The 25,657-nt window shown below is 38.5% G+C and overlaps 2 protein-coding genes across 6 annotated transcripts in view; one reads left to right on the top strand and one right to left on the bottom strand.

Annotated features, from left to right (window-relative positions):
- The first annotated feature begins 421 nt into the window (after positions 1-421).
- Positions 422-7,631, top strand: hnrnpm (heterogeneous nuclear ribonucleoprotein M). The gene is made up of 16 exons (XM_060879866.1): positions 422-647; positions 1,740-1,912; positions 3,406-3,458; positions 4,115-4,122; positions 4,202-4,295; positions 4,399-4,632; positions 4,812-4,965; positions 5,075-5,124; positions 5,216-5,276; positions 5,404-5,505; positions 5,603-5,644; positions 5,939-6,010; positions 6,086-6,190; positions 6,278-6,855; positions 6,948-6,999; positions 7,243-7,631. Exons 1-16 carry the CDS (start codon positions 583-585, stop codon positions 7,404-7,406), a joined length of 2,007 nt encoding a protein of 668 aa, XP_060735849.1. The 5' UTR covers positions 422-582; the 3' UTR covers positions 7,407-7,631.
- Positions 7,632-8,042: 411 nt separating this feature from the next.
- The window catches only part of rabgap1l (RAB GTPase activating protein 1-like), an 86,554-nt gene continuing 68,939 nt past the window's right edge, over positions 8,043-25,657 (bottom strand). For 2 of the 5 annotated variants that reach the window (XM_060879821.1, XM_060879853.1), the window contains 8 exons: positions 24,867-24,995; positions 17,282-17,374; positions 13,629-13,739; positions 13,420-13,524; positions 12,479-12,562; positions 12,174-12,245; positions 11,287-11,484; positions 8,043-9,998 (listed from right to left, as the gene is read on the bottom strand). In XM_060879821.1, coding sequence (XP_060735804.1) covers positions 9,864-9,998; positions 11,287-11,484; positions 12,174-12,245; positions 12,479-12,562; positions 13,420-13,524; positions 13,629-13,739; positions 17,282-17,374; positions 24,867-24,995 — 927 coding nt within the window. In that variant the 3' untranslated portion in view covers positions 8,043-9,863. Of the gene's footprint in view, positions 9,999-11,286; positions 11,485-12,173; positions 12,246-12,478; positions 12,563-13,419; positions 13,525-13,628; positions 13,740-16,588; positions 17,181-17,281; positions 17,375-20,774; positions 22,726-24,866; positions 24,996-25,657 lie in introns of those variants that run through there. The other 3 variants (XM_060879838.1, XM_060879830.1, XM_060879846.1) reach the window with 3 other exon arrangements.

Raw genomic sequence — 25,657 nt, 5'->3', positions numbered from 1 at the left:
TCCTTATTCAATAGAGAGAATACCCCATGTGCATGAAGTTTAATGCTGAGAAAACTAACATGTTTGTAGTATGGTTGCACTTACAGAAAAAAGAAAAAGAAAATTACTACAGAATTGCTGTGAAATCTCTAATGTCTATCCGACAGTGTATGAGTCAGTTTAAAATTGAATCGATTCCTTTTTAACCTGAATAAACATTAAAAATGTTTGAATATATCATGCACCAGAGATATGACCGTAACGACTGTAATAAACGTCTCTCATCGTGTCGGTGATTTCCAAAGACATTTACAAATAACAATCTACAATAACTGTAGAAGAGAACGTTTAAATATCGACGAGATCTAAATCGGATCTGAATCAACTCAATCGGTTCCTTCGATTCAGATTCGTGTTGGTTTCCCATCATGCTTTGCCGTCTTCAAATATCCATTTCGTCGCTCCGCCGCCATTTCAACTGTCCAGGAACGCAACGTATCGAGCGGTTCGGTGTAACAGCGTTTCTTGACAAACGAAATTATAAGTAATTTTAGCGATTAAACATCTCTTTTCTGTTATTTTTTGCTTTTGGTGTTAGTTTGCATGTCAGGAAAAGAAGAAACGTCGAATATGTCGTCTGATGGTGCAGCAGAGAAACCAGGCCAAGGGTAACGGTTACTTCAGCTGCTCTTTGTCCGTTTTCTGTCGATGTTCTTTGTGTAATCACGCTAAATAAAAACTACCTTTATAGTTAATTAGCTTTTTAACACGTTTATTAATATTATTCTTCATTGTTATCGTTATTCAGATTGAGTAACTCGAAGAGAACGTTAGCTAACTGGCTAATTTGCTAACAAAGCCGTTAGCAACGCAGGCCTACTTTGTTTTCCAGATGTTAGCTAACTGCTATTTACATCCTATTCCGATAAAAATAATCAAATCAGTTCCCTTATTTAGTTAAGTTGAACTGACATATGTAGCCAGTCGTTTAAAAACATGTTAGTATGTTAATACTGTTTTCTTTCTTTTATTTTTCTTTTTTAAACCGCGTAGCTGTTAGCTGCGGAGTCACGTTAGCTAGCAGCAGTGTAAAGTTCGCGTTCTACATGTAACAGATAACGATAGTTAGCTTGTGTTAAATGCGTAATGAAGCTGTGTTAATAGTTTAACTATGTCGGAGGAATTATTTCTATTTAGTTTTCTGCTTTTCTTCTGCTACGTATTTTTCGCTCAGACCTGAAACGGCTGTGGAAACTATAGCTCACGTTTTCACACGTGAAAATTAAGGGGTGTTATTTTTTTTTAGGCTAATCGTGGATTTCCCTTACCCCTCCCCCAAATGCAAATTTAGTTATTTATTTAAAAATAAAAAAAATAAATATCTCAAATATTAGGTCGATATTCAATAAAGCGAATAAATTTGTCTTATTGCTGTTTGACTAGTAGAGCTTTTGTGTTCGTTAGAATAATTATCTCTAATATAAATGGTTGTACCTTTGCGTTGTGACTTCCATCACTATTAAAACATTCTAATTCTAAAAGTAGGAATGCAGATTGCACCAAGAATGTGTTCATAAGTACCGCCTTTTTTAGGTACTGTCTGAATGTGTCCCTACATCTTTGTGGAAGGGTTTCACGTTTCATTATTATTATTTTTTTTCCTTTGCTACAATGAATGCTTATTATTTAGGAAACTGGACATAAAGTTTGCAAATGCAACTTGGAAAATCTGATAAAAGTGGAGATCATGTCTTTTGTAGAAATGCAGTGAACGGAAAGCCCAGCCATGAGTCGAGGAAGGAGAGATCATCCAAACGAGTAGGGAGTAGATATGAGCCCTATGCCAACCCCTCCAAAAGATACCGGGTTTTTGTGAGCAACATCCCTTATGATGTCAAATGGCAAGCGCTGAAGGACTTGATGAAAGAAAAAGGTAAGACTTTGATTAGTGGTAGTGGGGTTTTTCTTGTTTGGAGGATTTGGTCCCACTTGGGATATCAGTGGGTTAGTATGTACACATAGAATAGTGAGTATTGTAGGGTGATTAGCACAGACCTGTTAGGTTGGTGCCGTTTGAAGGCTGCTGTGTAGCAGTTAATATAAAGCATTTGTGGTTGCGGTTGTGCATTGGCTTAAATTCCATTCTGTATATGGATGCAGTAATGTGCTCCTTTAAGACTGGAAATAATTGCACTCTAAGTGATGTACAATGCCTGTAGAGCTTTCTCTGAGCTCATTTGAAGTTTCTCATTTTGTATTCGGGTTCACGGTTTAGACGTGCTCATCATGTACATTTGTTTCATGTTCTAAAACCTAAACAATTTAGCCTGGCCCTTTGCTGGCCAGGATTTCCTTTTAGTGCCAGTAACAAAAGAGTATGGGACATACATTTATCATCTCATTAAGTTGTTGTACCACACTTTAAGTTTACATATTCGGATTAAAATCCTCAGAGCAAGATTTGAGGCTGATCTAAGGAATAATAGGCCCATAGAGTTAAGATTTTGTAGTTACTTATTTATTTCAAGGAAGCCCCCATGGCTTATGGTGTGCAAGCATGAGGAATATGTCGTGTCATTTGGAAATTGTTGCTTGTAGAATTAAATTGCATTCTCTTTTTTTAGGTATGCCAAAGTGAATGTTTTCACAGCAGATCTTCACATTGTACCCTTGCCTGAAAGTGTCAGTTTTGTTGGGGTACAGGTCTACAGAGCAAAGCAGCTTCTTAAGCTCGCCTTTTTCACATTGGAGAAATGGGCAGACCCTTGACTGCATGGTTGATTTTGTTGGCATTTACCATGTTTTGTTAAACGGAACTATGTGTGGCTGCCTTTTAGGTGTTAACAATCCTTGAAGATTAACACAGAGTTCAAAGGCCTCTACTGGCATTACTGTGATTTTCCTTTTAGAGGCGCTTAAGCCGCTTTGGTCTCAATTTTGACTTCTACTTTAGGTAATCATAGATGTTGCCATTGTGGTTGGTATGAAGTATATGATATTTGAAGAAGATAGAGAGAACTGGCTTGTTTGTCAAGACTAAACATGCTCGGTAAAATTGTGTTGACTGGTTGTACAGGTAGTTTACTAATTGTGATCACACTACCTTTCAAAATGTAGCGTTAGATGTTTAGTGAAAAAAACACCCAAAAGGCGCAATGCATAAAAATTTCTTAAGGATGGCTCGAGAGGTTGTAAATCTTCCGGTCATTTATGGTGTACAGGTTTCTAGTAAGGACAGCTTAAGAAGTATTTTTAAGGCGGCAGCTTGCTTCTTGTAGACCTGTACCAGAATTGTGGTGCTGGGGAGAGGCTCTGGACTAGAAAGCCGAGCTCACTGTGACTGCCTGGTTGTGTGTCTGCTCTAAACTCCCATTGTTTTCTCGGCTTCTCTCCCTTGGTGTGTGTCTTCTGGAATCTGATTTGTAGTGGGTGAGGTAACGTACGTGGAACACTTAATGGACGCGGAAGGCAAATCAAGGGTAAGTGCAAGAGACGAACCTCCATTTGTCCGCTTGAGTTTTCTTACTACATCTCCTTTCAATGTGGGGCATTCAGACTTGGGTTTGAGAGTTGAAAAGTCACCGTGGGTGAATTTTGGCTGAATGTAGATGCTGACTGTGGTTCAGTGTGGAGCCACAGGGGGTGGTTCTCAGCTCCATGGTAATTCTGGCTCGTGTGCTTTCAGTCCCACTGTGGGCAGCATTCAGAAATTTTATTTTTTAGTCTCACTGAGGACTGAAAGTAGTGAGTGGTGTTCAATACATAATGATGGTTAAAAAGGCTTCAGTGACTCTTAACAGTGAAATAAGTTACTCAAGTGGAGTTTAGGGAAGGAACTATTTTTTTTTCCTGTTTGTCAAAGCTGTTAAATGTTTTAAAATTGTTTTAAGCCTCTGTGTTTGTCTGAATTAAACGGAATGATAGTTTTTCATTAATAAAGCTTTTTGAAAATTGCAAAAGAACACCACAAAGAATGATGTAAAATTATAGTATTGAAGTATTTTTGTTGGGTTTGTTTTTGTACATGAGCAAAAATGTATGTTTGTCGTACTGTAGTTCCATCACTGTTGTCTAATTGTTGCTAATTGTCTGTTTTATGCTCCTGTTGCCCATGCTGATGCTCCATGATCCACAGGGCTGCGCGTATGTATTATTATTTTTAATTAATTATTCTCTGCATTATTTCTGTCTGTCTGATTGATTATTTTATTTGACCTGACAGGGTGGTTGAGTTTAGAACTGAAGAACTAATGAAGAAGGCTGTGGACAAAGTCAACAAACACAACATGAATGGACGTCCTTTGAAAGTGAAAGAGGTCATTTTTGAGTCATTTTTATAAACAGCAATGTTAGTTTATTAAACTTTAATTTTATAATGCCTGTGTGGTGTTGATGTCTAATGGTTGGTGCTGGTTGCAGGATCCAGATGGGGTGATTGCACAGCGTGAAGCCCACAGGGCTCAGGGTGGTGGTGGAGGACCTCCTGGTGGTATGGGTGGAGGAATGGGTGGTGGAATGGGTATGGGACCTGGACCTGGTGCTCCCCCCATGGTCAACATCCCACCGAGTCTCATGAACAATCCAAACATTCCTAATGAAATCATTCATGGCCTTCAAGCTGGCAAGATTGGAAGCACAGTTTTTGTTGCAAATGTAAGTTGTAAATTTGCCATTGACAGATACTTATTTGGTTTATACAGTCAGTTAAAGATGAGCTTACTTCAGACCAATTTTCATTATAAATAGTTTAACATCAGAGCTCATGCTGAACACAAAAAAGGATAAGTTTTGTAGCATATACTTAAAATGAGGCTCTTTTTTTTTTTGCGCAGCTTGATTACAAGGTTGGTTGGAAGAAGCTGAAGGAGGTGTTTGGCATGGCCGGGGTGGTCGTCCGTGCAGACATCCTCGAGGACAAAGACGGCAAAAGCAGGGGCATGGGGACAGTCACCTTTGAAATGCCCATTGAAGCTGTTCAAGCAGTCTGTATCCTTCACAAGTAGAAAAGATCTGTAAAGCATGAACTGTACTGTTATTTTGTCACTTTAAATGTGTGAAAGTTCTGAATGTCTCAGTTTTCCTTAACTTGCATTAGCCATGTTCAATGGCCAGCTCCTGTTCAATCGAACCATGCATGTGAAGCTGGTGAGTGGTTGGTTACTTTGAGTGATTGGAAATTCTTTGAGCTTTTTGATGCATTAAAAATATGCAAAAAATTGTTCTGGTGTTCTTGCAGGATGAGAAATCTATGCCCAAGGGTGACTTTGCACCCCCTGAGAGACCTCCTGCACTGCCCCGTGAGTAATGCTTTAATAATAAATCCCATTTCTGAGACCTAAAACATGACTCTATACTTGAGTCTAAAAATGTAGTTCTGGGAAATGTGTGCTATGCAAACTAGTTGACTTCACTGGTGATATGCAGGTGGTCTGAGTGGGATTGGTCTTGGTCTGGGACCTGGTGGACAACCTATTGATGCTACACAGCTGAACCGTGGTGGAGGGATGAACAATATGGGGCCCGGAGGTGATGAAGCCTTACTTAATAGTGTTTTTTCTTTGCTTGTTTGGCATGTTTCCATACTTTCTCACTTACATCTCACTCTTCATTCATTTTTCTGTAGGAATGGATGGGATGGGATTTGGTGGCATGGGTAGAATGGGAGGTATGTTCACTCAGGACATCAGCCATGCATCATTCCATAAACATGTCCATTCAAATTACTTGAAAACCAACATTACAGTGCCAAACCTTTTTAAAAATAGTTTAATGTCTCAATGTTCTGTGTTGTACCTTGAAGATGGTGAGAGCCAGATGGAGGCAAATTTAATACAACTGATGTACAAGGTTACTTGAGTACTAATAGAAAGATGAATCCTGTAGTTATGTAGGTATGTGGAGCTGTAATATTTGCCTCTCCAGTTCTGTAAATGCCAATGACTTCCCTGTTGTTCTTAAGGAATGGATAATTTTGGAGGTGGAATAAACAACGTTGATAGATTTGGGCCATCTGGAATGGGGAGGATGAATGGTGAGTAGCAGAAATGTGTGGTAAGATTGGATCAATTTTCTCAAACCTCTCACTAACTGAACTGTCCTTTTGCAGACATGGATCGTGGAATTGGGGCTGCTTTTGACAGAGAATTTGGTGGGCGCAATGAGATGGGAATGTCCCGCAGTAACTTTGGAGACTCTTTTGACAGAGGCATGGGTCTGTAATCAGTGACTTTGTAATTCTATATTGCTGGCTGAAGTACTATGCTGAAGTAAAAACTGTATTGAATGCTCTATTTCATAGGTAACTCCATGGGAATGGATCGCATGAGTTCTGGCATGGACCGACTTGGTTCTAACATTGATCGCATGGGCAGCCTGGACAGAATGGGGATGGATCGCATAGATCGTGTCTCTGACTTGGACAGGATGGGTTCTGGCTTTGATCGCATGGGCTCGAGTATGGATCGACTGGGGCCCAGCATGGACAGGATTGGATCTGGCCTGGACCGCATGAGCTCTGGCATGGACCGCCTGGGTCCATCCAGTTTTGACCGCCTAGGTCCATCCAGCCTGGAGCGCATGAGTGCTGGCATGGAATTTGCCTCCCCAATGGGCATGGACAGAATGAATTCTAATCTTGACCGCATGGGGTCCAGCTTTGAGCGCATGGGCTCTGGTGGGTTGGACCGTTTTCCAGCCCCAGGAATGGACCGCATGGGCTCCAGCATGGACCGCATGGGCTCTGCTGGTGTGGGAGGACAGTTTGATCGTGGTGCAGATATGGAGCGTGGTAACTTTGGCAGCTTTGGTTCAGCTGGGCAAGGAGGGCCAGGCACTGGACCCAATGCCAGAAAGGGCTGTCAGATTTTTGTCAGAAATGTAGGTACATAACAGCAAGAAAGTTAAATAAATTCATTAATGAAGAATGTAAGCAGACTTCTTACTCTGGAATGTCTTCCTGTTCTCTGCAGCTGCCGTTTGATTTTACCTGGAAGATGTTGAAGGATGCCTTCAATTCATGTGGTGAGAAAATATTTCCATCTTTCTAATGAATGTTTTCTGTTCACCTGCTGCTTCAACCATCAGACTGCATTCACAAAAAACTGATCCATTGTAAAATGTTCTTTTTATGCTACATTTGTAGAAGGATACTTTTTAAATAATAAATCCCAAGTGACTTCCTGTTTATAATCACTATGTAGGATATATAACCTTTTACTATTCAAATATGAACAATGGTTTGACTATTTTCTTGATCTACACCAGGCATGGTGCAGTATGCTGATATCAAGATGGAGAATGGCAAGTCCAAAGGCTGTGGTGTGGTTCGCTTCGACAGTCCTGAAACAGCAGAGCGCGCTTGCCGCACCATGAATGGCTATCGACTGAACGGCAGAGAGATTGATGTGAGGATCGACAGAAACGCATAATCCCCCTGCAGTCCTGTCTCTCGTTCTCCTCTTCTATACGGAACTTTCCATATTTTTTGTTCATTACAGTTCTCCTAGTGCAAAACTGATGCAGTTTTAGTTTTTGCTTGCTTAAGTTTTTAGAAAGCAAATTTTATTTTTCCTCTCACTTTTTATTCTAATGCTGATTCAGAAATGACCTTTTGTTAAAGGTTTGACAATAAATTCCAGACCTTTGAGACATTACTGTTGGTGTTTTGTTTTTTTTCCCTATAACTTGTGTAATTAGTTCAGATTCACAACATTCTACGTCTGGTCTTGTATAGCTGCCTTTGTAGCAATAGATTTTTAACATTTACTTTACCAGTACTGAATGTTAAGGAGGCAAGCAATCTATGAACCAGAAAGTAGGTCGGAAAGTCTAAATGTACATGTACAAGTCAGCGTGGCTTAAGGAAGTGTCTTGTAATAAATGCTGCAGCTATGTATGTAATATTTATTACAAAAGAGCCTTTCTCTCTGGGCAAGGCAGTTCAGATTTAGAATTTTTTTTAATTATGTAACATCTTAAATGCTTCATGGAGTATGAATATTTTGGCCCCACATTTTTTTAAGGGATAAATGGATACAAAAAACAAGAATACATTTCAGACTAACAACAAAAATCGGCATTTATTTGTCACTTTGTCACAAAAGTTGTACTGGGACAGGGTGGTGTACCTGTAATTCCCATAACCCAACAATGGCCCCTGACTTGCATTAACAAAACTATTAAATCAACTGTAATGCTATGTAAAGAGAGTGCATGTGATATTGGTTAATCTTAAACTACTGCTTGTCAGGATGCAATTGCAGAACTTACGAAAACATAAGTATACAGATTTTGATCACAGTAAAAATGAACATTTAAAGTGTATTCACAATAAAGCCATGACGTGGTAAGATCCATGCGGTTTAAGAAATTCAAAGGTTCACAAATGTCAACCTTTCATGAAGCAGAGTGAGTGAAGAAATCTGGAATAGACACATGGACACTGACAGCTGGTTATTCTACAGATTAACTGACTATTGAATGCACAAAACGCAAACCCTCCTCAGCAAGACTGACACAATATCATTACGCGTTTTCTTACAAATAAACCCGACAAAAATTGTACAGAGTTGCTTGTGTGGGGAAAATCTGAAGAATTCTTGGCACGTTTACGATGTGTGGCTTCTGCTACACTCTTCAGGACTCACTGTTTTCCCAAGCATGGCTGAATTTTTACATTGAATTACACAGTGTGAACAAACCACTGTGTTTTCACGAAGGAGTCTCCAGTTCAAAAACCCCAATGCTGAGTGAGCCATGCAGCTGTGTGCTTTCAGAGGCTCGGTTATAATGGCTCCAGCCACAGGGTGAGTACGAGCTACAGCAGGAATGTTTGAGTTACAGTCGTGTATTACACTGTGCTTTAAGCTGTTAATATTTACATACTTTTCAATTCAAAAATAGTTAAAAAAAAAAAAAAAACTCTCAAAACTATACAAGATTAAAAAAAAAAATCATTCAGTTAAACACATGACAAAACAAATACATTTGTTATTACTATATAAAAAAACGGTATATTTTTTAGTCTGAATGCAGTATTCCCTCTCTCAAACAAAAAGAAAGCTACAATTAAACCTTTACAGGTGAAATTCCTATATAATATTACTGATAAGATTTTATTTTAACAGTTTAACAGTCAACGTAGGTGAATAAATTCAGTACTCTGCAGTACTAAAAGTCGCCACTAGGTGGAACTGCTGCACTGCTTGACACACTGGTCCTGCTCAGTCTTCTACATTCCTAATTGCTTTCTTCCAATGTACTGAGAACTCTGGACAATTGTGACCTCCTTCTAAGAATGTGCAATGACGCAGTCACTGAAAACACAGAGTCCAAACAAACCTGACTTCATAATAAAAAGACAAAAAAAAACAAAAAAACACAACCTTTGCACTCTGCATCAATCTTAAGCTGTTTGCCATCATGTAATTATATTGTATTTATGTTTTTGGGTGGCTTATGTAATATAATTCAGGTGAACATTTGTACTTAACAATAGAGGTGTTTTTTTTTAAATGTAGTAATAGCATGTTACCCAGCTTGACTTTACAAAAGAAAGGAAAAGCCTCTTCAGTGGCTAGTTTTTCCCACTGAACACTCAATATTTGACTCTGTGTCTGTGATGAAAATGGTTGCTTCATAAGTTGTCTAGCAGTGATTATCACACTGCTTTTCACGGAATTCGCTTTGCCTCAGACGTCCTCAAACTAAACTAATGATGCTCTGATCTACAGATGCTGATGAGGTGTTTCTATCCGCTCAGTGTGAGAGGGAATACTGCATTACAGCATGGTGTTTAGTAGTGTTTCAACAGCCTCTTCCTTCCCATGCATGTGCCAGGCAGATGAACTTCCACTCCATCTCACTGAGTGAGGCCTGTATGAGTCCTATTGCCCCTCTTTAGGTGAGGAAGGTGCCTGACTGCTTGCTGAAGTCTTCAGGGATCCCAGTGTTTTACTGAACCAGGAGTTTTTGGCAGCTTGGACTTCAGTCATCAGCACTCCCTTCTGATGTTCCAGCTCCTAATCAGGAGAAAAACAACCAATAAAAAAGGAAATGTGAAAAAGTTTAAAATGACAGTTAAAAGTACTAAACTTCAACAATCAAGGAGAAATGCAGTGCAATTATACAGAGGGTAAAACAAACCTAAAGTTTTTCTCGAGTAAAAGTACAGTTACTCCACTAAATAAACCCTCTGGATAAAAGATTAAAGCAATATTCTTCACTCGAGTTAAAGTAGAAAACTATAATCTCTTTAAGTACGATTTGATTCGAGTTACTGATTTTAAATAAGTTACTGTGGGTAAATTAATGCCTCTTTAACCAAGCAACATGGGAATACAGTCAAGACTAATTTACAACAGCTTTATTCAGTTGATAACATGCATAATAACTTTGTTAGCTGAATGCTAACAGCTTGTTGCCCATACAAAGTGCATTTATAATTCTACAGTGTATTAACACACGTCATGCTTGTAGACCTAAGCACATGCTTCATTTCTTTATTTACTGTGTGCATCAAAATTGCACTTACATTTGTCTGTAAAGCTGTACACTCACTACTTTACATTGTAGCACAGTGTCATTTCTTCAGTGTTGTCACGTGAAAAGATAAAATATTTACAAGATTGTGAGGGGTGTACTCACTTCTGTGAGATACTGTATGTGTGTCTGTCTTTTAGTGTGTGTCTGTGTATTTGTGTGTGTCTGTGTATGTATGTATGTATGTGTGTGTGTGTGTGTGTGTATGTATGTCTGTGTATTTGTGTGTGTCTGTGTATTTATGTGTGTCTGTCTGTATGTGTCTGTCTGTGTATGTATGTGTGTGTGTATTCATGTATGTCTGTGTGTGTCTGTGTATTTGTGTGTCTGTGTATTTGTGTGTGTCTGTGTATGTATTTCTGTGTATTTATGTATGTGTCTGTGTGTATGTATATGTGTGTGCCTGTGTGTATGTATGTGTGTGTCTGTGTATTTATGTGTGTGTGTGTCTGTGCGTGCATATGTGTGTATTTATGTGTGTGTCTGTGCGTGCATGTATTTATGTGTGTGTGTGTCTGTGCGTGCATATGTGTGTATTTATGTGTGTGTGTCTGTGCGTGCATGTGTGTATTTATGTGTGTGTGTCTGTGCGTGCATATGTGTGTATTTATGTGTGTGTGTGTCTGTGCGTGCATATGTGTGTATTTATGTGTGTGTGTGTCTGTGCGTGCATGTGTGTGTATTTATGTGTGTGTGTGTGTCTGTGCGTGCATGTGTGTGTATTTATGTGTGTCTGTACCCGTTTGTGTGTGTGTTCTAAACCCTGACCTGGATCCTGCACTTGGCCTCCACCAGCTGCAGTTTGGTCTGAGCCAGTTCCAGCTCCAGCTCCCGCAGCTGAGCCTTCAGGGAGTCCTTCTCCTCATCCAGCTCTGAGTCACGGTTGTCCTGTGTCACTGCGGGGATGTGCAGGGGTCCATCTTTACTGAATACCTCCCGACATCGCTCACACGCCATTATTTTACTCTGACAGAGTACAGACACACACACACACGTTACATTTTACATCTGGGTTTTTATAATGAACACAGAAATAAGGTCAGTTTCAACTACAGACATGTAATGGATAAGAAATGGAGGCTGCTAATATCCTTATTGTGTTAAACCCAATATGGAAAACATGAAAATAAAGTGGGTCTATTGGAGCAAGTCATGTAGAAATATGAAAAGACAACACTGGTTTAGCAGGAGATTTAATGTGTAAGATCATTTGCACAGTATAATTGTATTAGTTGTGTTGGTGAGTCACAGCACAGGAGCTTGTGGCAGAATATCTCCTTACGATCTCTTATAAACTGCCTCGAACTCTTGAGAAATTGTGGATTTTTATAAACGATCTTAACCAAATAGAAGCTATTATATATAAACTCAGTACTGAACTAAATATTCTATGAAGAATGATAGACATGTCTATTTACAAAAGCATCCAATGACGAGATAAAAACCTGAAATCTACAGATGGGAAACCTTTGTGCAAATTGGCTGCAACATACATTAGAGAAATAAGAGCTTGTGGCAGTTCAATCAATATCGGTTATTAAAATGCAAATGGACAAGAGAACACGGGCAATACAAAGATGTCACTGTCCTGAATTTAACAGAAATTTCAATGTACGTTCCAGATGATTATATGGTTTGGAAACCAGATGTTTTACCTTCACAATATCCAGCTCCTCCTTGGTGGAGGCCTGTTGTTTCTCCAGCCTTGTGCTTAGCTGAGAGCAAATCTGGAACAGACAATATTAAACCTGATCAGCTTTCAGATCACACATCATTCTCTGCCTTAGCCTCAAGAGAAACAGCAGAAATATGCCATTTATTCTAGTGATGGTGGAGAAGCAGAGAAATACCAATGTCAGGATCCTTAGATGTGTGTGTGTGTGTGTGTGTGTGTGTGTGTGTGTGTGTGTGTATGTGTCTGCGTGTGAGACTGAGGATTTACTGAAACAGCGCATGCTACCTGTTTATACTCGGCAATGATGGCTGTGGTCTTCTTAATCTCAGACTCTGCTTTCTCCAACTCTCTTCTGAACACCTCCTTCAGCTAAAGAAAAATATAGCAGTATATTATGACTCAGTGTTGTGAGAAAACATCCAAAAAAATGACGCCTGCTTAGACAGATACAAGTATTACTGCAGGACAGAATCATTTAGCTGAGTTTACTAAAGGAAAACTCCAGCGTTAATTCTCCCAAATCTGTAAACACTTCATCTGAAGAGCATGTGAGTCCCTGGTTACTTACAGCTTAGAAGAGTTTTTAAACTTGTCTCATTCTATTTGTTGAATTAGGACCAGGACAAATTTCAAATTTATGGTCGTTTTAAAAAAGAATCAAACAGATTACAAAAATTGAGTGACTTATCAATCAGTTTTAACACAGAACAATAGATATTTCATTATGTTACATTAGCTTCATGTCTTATTTTCATTCATACCTGATTACACACACACACACACACACACACACACACTAATGTCATATTACAATGTAATAGCAAAACACAAAGTCTTTAGATATGAATACTTTCTAGTACTGGAAAACAAAGTTACAGCTTTTCCTCTGACACTGGAGACTCCTTCCATAAATGTTCTACACATTCACCACAGAGAAAACTTCCACATATCTATGATTACAGATTTATATTTGTTTACATAATAGCATGTTTTTAATGCATTGGAGAATTATGTGGTCCTGTGTAAGGTGTTATGACAGAAAGAATAATGTATTAAAACAAGTGCATTATTATACACCTATGATCATCGCTGCTGTCATAGAAAATTTAGAAACACCTTGTAACCTGTCAGAATAGAGAATTTAACAGTGCTAGTGGATATGAGATGAAGATCAGCTCCAGACAGATTTATTGAAGAATAGAACCATGAGTAATTCTAATGTAGACCTGAGCTGTCTCTTCCTCTTGTCTCCTCTTCTCCTCCTCAGTCTCCACCAGCCGCTGCTTTGTGCTCAGTAGCTCTTTGTTCAAAACGTCGGCCTTGTCCTCCGCCTAGACACAAACAGAGCTCCATCGAAGTACTGCAGCAAGTGGAATATTCTCTTCTGTTCTGTCATGTGCACAGTATATAAACTGAAGGAAGAGAAGATACAGACCTGGTCTAAATCATTCCTCAGTGCAATCTTGCTAGTGACCAGCTCATGGGCGAGGTCATCGTTCTCCTGCTCCAAACGCATGCTGGCTTCCTGGAGGCGTCGATTCTCCCTCTGGACGAACACACACGAACACACACACACACACACACACACACACACACCTTAGTGTTACTATTAAGTGCTTTAACAATGCATACAGGAACAGCGCACACAGAAACTACCTGGTTTACTGTTTAGCTTTAAAGCCACAGAAATACATGTAGACAGTTTATAAACTTCCTGAATGAAGGCGAGTGACTGTAGAGATCACAAAACAGAGCCACTATTATTCTGGGATGTTGATCGCTCTTTAATGGATTATTATTATGGTGAAATACAGCCAGGGTTGCTTGTTCTCTGTGCTGCTGAAAAACTAATGCCAAATTAGAAAAGACCCCACACTTCAGAAAGTTTGCATTTGTCAACAGCTTTTCGGCAGCTTCAGCATTGGACAGGCTTGATCAGCTACAGAGCTCACAGGCTAGATAAGAGATGGTGACAAAAGTAAAGCAGAGCTGGCTGAACTTGGACTCAAAACACATCAATGATAGAAAAACATTAAGCAGAAGATAATTAAATGTATTTTACTTGTATGCATGACAATGTACAAAAGCCCACAGTCAGCAATTCCAAATAGGAAGTATTTGCCTCCTGGTCTTACATTCTGCTCAGAGTTTCTTGTGTGTAAACACAGTTAATAATAATCTGAGAAAACAAATTACACTGAGGAAATAATTAGCATAATGCTGTTATTCACATTTCCTATTTTATCCCACTTCACGTCCTGATGCGTTATTAAGCATTAAGCATATTTCTGAATCTGATAAGCAGAGTTAAAAGGGTAGAGCAGGATGAGACGAGCAGCAGCACCAATTTATCTGCAGTAGCACATGACAGACCAGGCTGAGCTGCAGCTGAGAAGACTGAAAGCAGCATGCCGTGTTTAATACAGGTCCAGGAGCAGAATTTGGCCTTGAGAGTCACCAGTCTATCTACTGTCATATTGTTGGGAGGTGAGAATAAAACTGGAGTTAACTTTTCATTGGAGTGAACACGAGACCATATGCTGTGCCACCGTGTTACTCTTTTCATGGTCAAATTTTTATTGAAGAAAAATAACCAAATAGTACAATCTGAAGCTTAAATAAATCATTTTGTATAATAGCAGGGACATGCCATATTTAATCTAAAACAAAACTCTCTATTACCATCTGCTAGATTTACAATCTTCCATCACAATCTGTGTTAAGCAAATTAAGGATATAATATAATATTCTGCTACGTGGTGAAAGTTTCTTACAGTACAGGACACCATACAGCATATTAGACTACATCACCACATCTGCATAACATCAAATCTTAATGTAAAGGTTAAAATAAAAGTGACAATCTACAGAAATGAACATACAATTTGCAAACTCATTATGTTCTACTGTATAACAAATAGCTAGCAGACCAGGTAACTATTAGCACATTAGCATGTCAGCATCATAGTTTGACATGAGTGGGCTTCATTTTCCTTAAAACAAACCACATGAATGCTGAAAATGTACCATATTTTGTCTACATATATATATATGTCTGAAACAGACTTGACAAAGATTTCATGGTGACTTTGATGAAGCAGCAGCAGCAAACAGCACTGAAAAGCCTTTTAGCTGCTTTGATACAGCACATAGCTGTGAAACAGCTTCATCAAACTGTGAAGTTTACTGTGTGCTAAATCACACTTAAGCTAACAAGACTGTAATTATCTTTAAGCAGAATGGCAAATAAAAACATTTCCATGTCATTGTGAAATAGTTTTATGATTTCCTAATAAACAGAAGTCAAATTGTTCATTGTATAAAAAAAACAACAAGTTTTTACTATTTTTTTCTTCCATGACATGTTAATATAATACTAACAACACAACAAGTATAACTCTACTGTATGTTTTCTTAGATTTATTTTTAATTAGAGTGCAAAAGGCACAAGCAAAGATAATGATGATGATGATAAAAGTTTTGACATAAACAGAAAAACACTAGACGCTACAGCCAAGATTTGGTATGACAACCCTTTGCTATATAAAAATCAGTACAGCAAGTAGACTCTGGTATACTTTGTGAAGTTTTATACCTGCTTTATAATTGTCTAATAGGTTTTAGTGAGTATCCTGGAGAATATCTGGAGACTGTCATACTTGCACAGCTCAATTCTGCAGGTAAAACCCGCCAAACTTTGTTCTTTGTTTTGTTCTGTTAGAAAATTTTATTAAAAAATGGTGATTTGTAGCTGATCTGCTACACTGAATTCCATTGTTTGCATTATTTACATGGTAAGAAGAGGCTTTTGTGTGACACTGTCCACTCCCTCTAAGTGTTCTCACATGATACACACTGTTGGACATTCTGCTTATCGGGAAGAGGAAGACCGGTCATCTGATTCCCATTTCCACTCATCCCCCTTACACAGGCGTGTTCCTTGCTACTTGGTTAAAGCATTAAAGATCCTAGTGTCATGCAGAGATGCAGAACTCTTTTCACAGCTATCAAACAGTAAGCATACAAAGTGCAGAACAGGAGAGACGTTACAGCAGACATGCAGGAGAAACAAGCTTTGTTAATAGCCAGAGAGAATCAGTGGGTTTTAAGGCTTACCTGCAACTGCTGTAGACTACCAGTGTGACAACATTACACGATCTAGCACTAGAAAACACACACCTCAGCAGATCTCCTGCAGAAACAGCACTGCTCCCTCTCCACCCATTCTCACACAGCATTGGGTAAATGGAGTGAGTGAGTGAGCGAAGCTCATTGGTTAAAGTGTGTGAGTGTTGCGGGAAGTAAACAGGAAATCATGAACGGAAATCACAGAAAGTTCAGCTTGCATCTAAAAGTCTTGCTAACATGAGAAAACCCCCAGTTCAAAGTGAAAGGTTTCCTACAAAAAGAATTTTATTGTATTATTACAGAAGAAAAATAAATAAGAAAACATGCACTCCTATGAACAGAGATACAAGCCACTAAATGGAATACAAAAGGAAGAGAACAGAAATACTGCATGGATAAAATACTGGATGTTTTTTTTTTTTGAATAAGAATGTAATAAAATATACTGCAGCACAGACCACTACTAAATAGAAAATTAAAAGTGAACATGAGAAAAATCTTAACTCTAACAATAACATCATGCTAACTGGTTTATAGTAAAACATAGTTCAAAATTCAAAAATGAACAAATAGCTGCTCTTGGAATTATTTCTGTCCTTTAGCTTATAAATAAAATAAAATGTCAGAACTTCAGTAAACTATATTGTTCCTTTATACAACAAAAAACAACTCCGTGTACTTTTGAGTTCCTTATGGAGTAAAATGGAAACAACAGTCCTCATAAGCACAGTCACCTTCTCTATATCTTAATTACAAAAATAAATTACCAAACATAAGATCACAGCTATGAATAAGAGTCACTTTCTCCTTGTGCAGTGTTGCATGCCATGCTCGCCGCAGATCTCTACGCAGTCTTGAACTGGGACAGGGCAATGAGATGAAAGTCAAGGAAGGAGATGAGGGTGAGGGTGAAGAAGGATGGAGAGAAATAAATATTGTTCAAGTTGCCATTTTGCCTACCTGATATCTGTCTATAGGGTCCTCCTGCTGAAGCTGGCTCTCTCTGAAAGCTTGGTACTCCTTCTCAAACTTCTTCAACTTCTTAGTTGGCACCTTGAAGAGAGTGAGGAAAGAGTTATATGGATACACAGTGTGAACACTGAATCTGCTACATGGTGTTATAAATAAAGGAAACTACCTTTTAGTTTCACTTTATTATGACCAAACACAGGTGAAGGTGACATGGATGACAGAAACAAAGGAAAGTATAAAGCAAGATTTTGCAGGTAACACTCAAAGAGACTATAAATAACACCTTTGAGCAATGCAAAGTTTTTAGGGACAATATTATAAAAAGTAAAGAAAAAAATAGAATCTGTATAACTTGTGACAGTTCCATACAGTTTAATAATACATCATGGAAAATAATTGAATTCTGTAATGTTCAAGCCCTTCATTGTCTCGTGGATGTATTTTGTACATAGGCTAATTAAATTGTGCATGCTAATATGACTCTGATGACTAAGATGTACAAAGTACGCTAATCATTCAAACTGCATAACCTGCACAACTCGATTTAATGCTGTTTATTACAAATGTGCACCACTTACACTACAAGTCTCACTGAATTCTAATGCATCTTGTCTCCTGAGTCCTGAAATGTGACCATGTTTGAATTGTTTCATTTGTTTTATTTAACTTATGAAGAGTAAAAAAAAAATGAGCATTTGATTAAATTCCATTAAACGAAATCCACTAATGATTTGGAGGTTGCTTGTTCAATTACGTCTTTTATACCTTTTCTGGGATCTGCATGTCTCACAAGGAAAGGAATATCTGGTTTTGACCTTGAGGACATACGCCTAATGCCCATGACTACAAAACAAACAAAACAAACTAAAAAGCTTTAAAATAAACTTTTTTTAAAAAAAATTATAGATTAGAATGTAACATAGCAATAATGATATTGAATTACAACACTACACCTCCAATGGGCACAGACAATCTTAACCTGCTGGCATTTTTCATCAGCATTCACAGGCAATAACATTACTTGCATTCTTTAGATACTTTTGTGTGACCCGCAACATGACAGACAGGAAAGTGTGAACATTCTGATGAAATAATCCTCAATCCTCAAAGATTAAGCACGCTAACCACATTGTGTCTCAATAACTGACTCACAAAGTCCACTTAATTGAGGTGCGGTGATAAAGTTTCACACCCAGACACTGCTCAGGCTCTCCTGTGTTCATCGGTGGCTGAAGGTGTTGCTATAACAGCAGAGTTGCTGCTGCTTTGTGTGCTGGAGTTACTATGACATTCAGCACGGAGGAGCTTTTTCTAAAGCCACACCAAGGGAGCTGGAATGTGGAGCAACACACACTACCTGCAATACTGCTGTTAAAACCAGCAATTCCAGTGGTTTATTTAAAAAGTACAACGTATTCATCACCATACATGAAGAGAAAAATAAAATACCTCATGATGCACTTCAGTTTGGTGTCTAATACAGGAGCACTGGTTAAAGTGGACAAAGATGTACTGTTTGCCTTGGATTGTGGATTCTGGGGCACACACTTGGTTCATCAGGCATGTATTAACCCTGTTATTTTCATGCTTTATATTTTACGTGATAGACCATTGTTAACATGTGACTATGGAGACTTATCATAGCATCTATGGACATGGTCTCAATATATAAAAGAATCATTTTGATGAATTTAATTCAGCATTCAGTCCTAGATAAATAGAAAATTGCTTCTTTGTAAATTCTGATGAATCACAACTTCTGAGGCTCGACCTGACAGCCTCGAAGAAAAGAACAATAATATATTATTATAATAAATAATAATAATAATAATGGAAGATTCCATAATAACCAGATAAATGGAGGTAACAGGAACAAGACTTCTAGAGCTTTTATATACTTAATGATTAAAAACCCACCATCACAAGTGCCACGCATTTATATGGTGACTGATTAAGTTACTGTTTTATTACAGCTAAAAAGATATTTGACTATTTTAGGAGATAGCTGTAGTGTTCCAGTGTACTATGATGCGTAAAAATGTGTAAAAGGTCAGATGGTCTATGAGGCTGCCATCGTGCCAAAAATCATCTCACCATAAAGTGTGTACCAAAGTGTGTACCCATTTAAAGGAGGGCTTTCACATACAGATCCACAGAGACCGAGTGCAAACACACACTAACAAGTGCTCTTGGGAAGCCACTCACCTGGTCTAGTTTTGCATAGAGACTATGGGAGAACAAACACTGATGTGACGTAATCTCCATGGGGCCCGTGGTAAAAACACAGCTTTTTTCAACAGTGACAAATCCAGAAGGTAGTTACAAGTGGAAGCTGATGTGATATGAAAAGAAAGTATCGAAAACCTCAGCTGAATAAAATTCTGTTCATCCCCACTGTTTTAATACAGTGTATCTGTTCTGGGTTCAGTAATAGGATACACTCTTTAGGTCTCTAGGAGTGCTGGCATTTCATGAGAAGGAAGTGGTTAGAAAACAAAAGTAAAAGACCCTGATAGGATGGCGGCCAACGTCGTTAAACTTAATGGAGAGAACTCTGAGCTCAGGACAAAATGTTTCGTGTTGAAATTTCATGCAATGGTGATAGCTACAGAAGTGCCATGCTTTCAGTGGAGGACTCGACACGCTGCTCATAAACACGGACAGACACTGACAGAAAATTGTGGTGACCTATAAACAAACTCAGAGCTGTTGTCAGCAAATGGCATTGTTGCACTTCAGTATATACACAACACAACACAATACTCACACACACACACGTCACAGGTACTTGAATCCCTTTGTGGAAAGAACACTCCCCCATGGCACTTTCCACTCAAAAAGCATTTACAGAAAACCACTGTTTTCCAAGACACAGATACACAGAGTCACACCTTCATGTCAGGTTGTTTAAAGAACTCAAACGCTTCATCAGGTCTTTTTAACAAACCATGTGCTTTTGAGGAGCATTAAAGATTTGAATATTCATTTGCAACTGATTTACACTTACAAGCGTATTCAAGGCATGAGCTAGATCACACTACGTGACATTATATTAAAGTATGATAGAAAATAAAGAAAAAAGACTAAAAGACTCAAACTACCCATTTCCAATAAATAATATCAATGCTTATCAAACACATTTTTCTTTCTTTTTCTGCTTGATGAAAAGGGATTCATTTTGCCTCTGTATTACTTCCATTGTAACTCTCTCAGCCATCAACTTCATAATTTTTTTTTTTTTTTTTTTTACAAATATTAAGTAAGAATAATATTGAACATAAAATCTAGTTTGCAACAGAGACAACTTAGTAGTCTAACTTAATTAGAGACCACAAATTGGAACAGGAAGCAAGACATTGCCTTTTTTTTTTTTTTTCAAAAAACTATCTTCGCAGCAAAAGCCACAATCTCTACTTGCTAGGGCTTGTGTACAAGAGCATAAATTCTGCAGCTTTTGCATGGTGAAATATAGTTTACCTACCGCTGGTTTGGGTCTGGAGTCTGCCACCAAACTAGCAAAGATGTCCTCGTCACAGATCTGGTTGATAACATGGGCATCATAGGCCACGGTGATAGACACTTCTTCCATCATCTTGCTGGCTTGTGTATGAACACAACAGTAGGTGAGCCAGCAAAAAGATTGCAAGAGTTAGAAACAGCAGAGGATGAACAATCGCTGACAGCTCTGTCAGTGCTGAGTGTCCTTCCCCAAGCAGCAGATCCTGCCCCTGAAGGCGGGAGAGGGGATGAAGCGTGTCTCTCTCTCTCTCTATCTCTCTCTCTCACACACACACACCTCCCCTTTCAACCTTCCCAGGTAGGCAGTGGTTTCCTGAAGCCAGGTTTGAGGATCATGTGTCACTGTGATATCCTCCAGCAAGCAGACACAAACACTCCCTTTTCTTCTTGGTCTCTGTCTGTAAAAATAAGGTGGACTTCCTTGTTCGTTTAGACAGAGCTCGCTTTTATCCCACAGTCCAGAGCAGGTAAGATTATTCTCAGTCAGTGAGGATCAGAAAGGGGGAACGAGAGGGAAATGAGAGACGGATAGACAGAGGAAGAGGAGGGGGAAGTGTGGGTTTTGTCAGACAGACCACAGTGACTCAGTACTTCTGATGTACAGCTCCACTTTATTACACAGACGTGCAGAAGTGAGCTCTCGAAATTTGTCCCTTTGACGCTTATTTTCACTTTATCACTCCTAAAACCTCACAGACCAGTTGCCCTCCTACTTGTGAGAAAATCCCACAGGTGACAAGAACAGCTCTTTCCTGAAGTTTCCTGAAACATATCCACAATATCCATTCAGGCTGCGTTAAATGCATGCAATCCTCCAGTGAAACAAGTGCCTTGTTGCCACTCTACCTCAGACCTCCATGGTATAAAAATGCTGTGAAGTTTTCTAACATGAATAAGAATAAGTCAGATGGTGTTTTTTCCCTGAGCATGAATGTGCCTGTGAATTCCTGTACCGTGTAAGCTGATTAGGCAGCAAGCTGATCCTTTCTTAAATGTGCCCAGTCTCTAAAGAGGAACGATCACCTCTACATGTGGAGATTAACTCCACTCTTAGGAGCTCTAATCTCTATATGCAGCCCCCAGAGAGGTTGTGTGTTCACAGAAAAGTGCTGATATGAAAATACACTATAAAGCTTCCTGCACACACAAGCAAGTCTTTTGCTTTTCCCTGACTGCCATACACAAAATCTTCTAAGAATCTGTCTTACATTCTCATGTTCTGCCACCACCACCCAAATACTTTCAGCTACACCGGAAGCTAAAGCAGCTGATGCATCTCTGATAAAATATCACAAGCCCTACTACAAACCAGCATATAACCAGAGTACAAAAAAGCACTATCGGATGAGTCGAAATGTCTGAAAATAAGCAAAGTGGCACCTCACAGCTCCTTGTGATGCTTCGCTCTGTTCTTTAAACCTTTTCTCACTTTGAGTCAGGCACATTAGTGCCGCACCTTCTGTAAAGCTGTTTAAAGTGATGACAGATTGTCGAGAGACGATGCTCTCTTACACAAGCGTACGTATGATACAGCAAACACGCCCATTAATTCCAGTAACAAGGTCGAAAATAGTCACGATCCTGAACTTCTGCCTTGCTTGATGATCCAAAAATATTTCAAAAAGTTGAGATGTTGTGTTTGTATTGCTGTGTCCTCGAATTCCCTCGAGATAAAAGTCAAGGGCTGTACAGATTTCCGTCCTGATGATTTCCAGCCACACAGATCAGGAGTGCACCGTCCTGAACTGATTTGGTTATTGTGCATAGGTGTGGCTTAAAGAAGTCAAAGTCCACACCTGAAGGAATGTCAAAACACCGTGCAACACAAGGTGTGGTTGAACATGAGGACAAAAGTAGCTTAAAGTACAATGAATGAAAAAAAGAACTTTTCCGCTGTGAAAAACAGATCTCACCCTCATGTGTTGACTCATTTTGAGCAAGCAGATCGATGCACCTGTTTACATCCCTGTGCTCAGGTGCTTTTAGTCCTGATTTCACCTGGGTCCTAAAGCCTGCCTTGTTATTTCTCAACCAGGAGTCATTATGAGGTTTAGTGTTTCACAAAGTCAAATATGCACAAAATTGCTACGTCTCGTGTTAAACAAGACAGATTCTGGCAGTGTTCATTTTACAAGGGCTGCTGAGGTTATTTATTTAATTAACAGTTGCTACTATATAAAAAAAAATGCAGCAGGAAATACCAAATGTTTTTTTTTTCTTCTACTAATTCAACAGTGCTGTCATTGTTTAGTCCTGTACAGATAAACATCACTCCAATTAAAACATAGATGTTGCTTTACCATGCCTTGTGTTAAAACGTTTTTTTCTGAGACTCTTCCAAAGAATCCATCACTATAATAGCAAACATTTTTGTTATGGAAAGTACCACTGCATGTTATTAAGCAAATAAAAAAGGACAAAGCAGTACAGTATAAAGCAATGCTTTCCTGCAGTAACAATATACTATACACCTACAGCGCACATTAAGCTTTACTTTGTACTGACAAATGGCACAGAATCATCAATCAAACAATTGAGTCATATCAACAAGGGTGGCGCAAATTGCAGTTTGCAAAATAATGAAGCTATTAAAAACTAGTTTGACTTACAGTAATTGTGCAATAGTGGCCTGGATGCAATAGGTTTTAATGAATTAAACAAATATTGTGTATTAATCACCACAAAGGACTAACACTACCTTATAGGAACTAGGAGTTCGTGTCCTGACTGGTTAAATGTTGGAGACCAAAGCTTCTCCACTGAACAGATATTTCAGTGTTCCAAATCTTTGCTTAGAAAGTCATTTCCATTTCAAATTACAGCTCTTCTGTCGCAAACAGAGTTATGCAACTTCACAGGAAATCCTGTAGATAGTGACTGTGACAGTGGGGTCTTGAGTAAGTAAAAATAAAGTTACACTGATGTCAAAATGTTGAGAAAATGTGCGGGCATTAAACACAACGAAAGGGAAAGAGGCAATGAGGGATAAGAAATAGTTAAGGCAGTATTATATAAACAACAATAAGACTAATTTACTGTGTATCTGCATCAGAAACAGCCTCAAACACTATTTGAGCTCAGTGAGGCAGTTTGGAAGAGTCACTCTTTCCAGTCATAATTTTCTGAACTGTTTTTCCTCTACTAAAACTGGCTGGTAGAGATGTGCGAATGAATGTGGAGGAATACTGATCACAAAAAGAAAGTCTCACAAAAAAGCATTAAATGTAGAAAGACATTTATGAGAATTGTGCATTTCTCATAGCAAAATTGAAGTGGTGTTCATTTTAAATCAAGGAGTAGCAACAATAAACAACAACAATAAACTAATCATAAGAAATAACCAGCATTCGGATAAAGCTGCTAATTTAACACCATTTCAGATATCATATTAGAGCTCCTTAGATAGGCTGAAACGTAATCATTCATCTGGCCTATTTAATGGGGCAAATATCAATCTATATTGAATGACAGTCTAATGGTTGTAAGATCTAACTCTTGCAAAATTATATTGCCACAACAAACAACGCTCTCATGTTACACACTCTCATAATGATCATGCGGAATAACAAGATAACGATTACAGTACAGAAAAACTTGTGTGTTTAGGTGCCTTGTCATTTAGTATTTTTCTACATTTACACCTCTTAAGTATCAACACGCCATGTTTTACAAGATTATACCATTTCAGATTCTCATCCATTTCACTTCCGTGAGCACCTATAATCCCAAAAAAAAAGACTTTCAATATGGAAGACATTCCGGACTCTAACAATTTCCCCTGACAGCTGTAATATTGTGTGAACTGACCATGAATGTGTTGATATATGAGATGTATGAAGTGCAATGGCACACGAGCGAGTGGCTGTAAAAAAAAAAAAAAACAAAAAAAAAAAACAAAAAAAAAACAAAAAAAAACATTGCAATTCAAAACAGCTGACAATGAACTTACTTCTAGTCCCATGGCTTTCATATGAAGGTTTAAAGAGAGTTCAGTGTTCCTGAGTGCACAGCAGTAACAATGTGTGAGAAAGCTTTAGGGAGAAACAGGTCTTACTTTGATGTTGCAGGCTTGCTCCATGAGTCTTCGGGCATTTTCAGCTGCTCTGTAGCGTTTGGGGAGCTGAACCCGGAAAAACTTAAGAGCACCCTCAAAGTCAGCCTGAAGCAGGTCCTCCTTAGAGGTCTGCATTCAGAAAAAGAAAGAGAGAGAGATGATGAATATTTCAGTAAGACAGTCATTTAAAGACAAAAAGGATGTCAATAAAAGTTAAGGCTGGTATTCTGCACAGGAGCCAGAGCTACTAAAGCAAATATAAAATCGTTCTTTACAAGAAAGGGGGATCAGGCAACCTTGCTCCATCTACAACATTTCTTGTGTGATATACGTGTTAAAAATATGCTATTATTTTATCCCTTTCTACAATTTAAATGGAAATAGAAACAAATGATCATATTAATAACAAACTGGTGTCTATCACCATTCTTGGCTATTTAAAAAAAAATATATTTATCCAGCTATCTATACAGAATATTAGGCATCTGATTTATTTGAAATCACGTATTAAGCCATTGCCTACAGTGTAAGTAATGCCAAGGCTTTCATAGTTATTACAGAAGGTCCAAACACTAGCATGCTATCAGTTAGACTGAACGTAGCACAAGATTTAAACATCGAAATCATACTTCAGTAAACTTACCTCTAGCCCATGACCATGGTTATTACTCAGTGGGAATGCACTCTAAACCCTTACCTACAAAGGCAAAATATTTTTAATCTTGTAATACACTTTGCTTTTTTGAGCACCATTACTTTCGGTTTCATAGCACTGATTGTGCTAATAAGCA

Source organism: Tachysurus vachellii, chromosome 1 (genome assembly GCF_030014155.1).
Source record: "Tachysurus vachellii isolate PV-2020 chromosome 1, HZAU_Pvac_v1, whole genome shotgun sequence".
Classification (NCBI taxonomy): Eukaryota; Metazoa; Chordata; class Actinopteri; order Siluriformes; family Bagridae; genus Tachysurus; species Tachysurus vachellii.
This window is presented reverse-complemented; position numbering and strand designations above follow the sequence as displayed.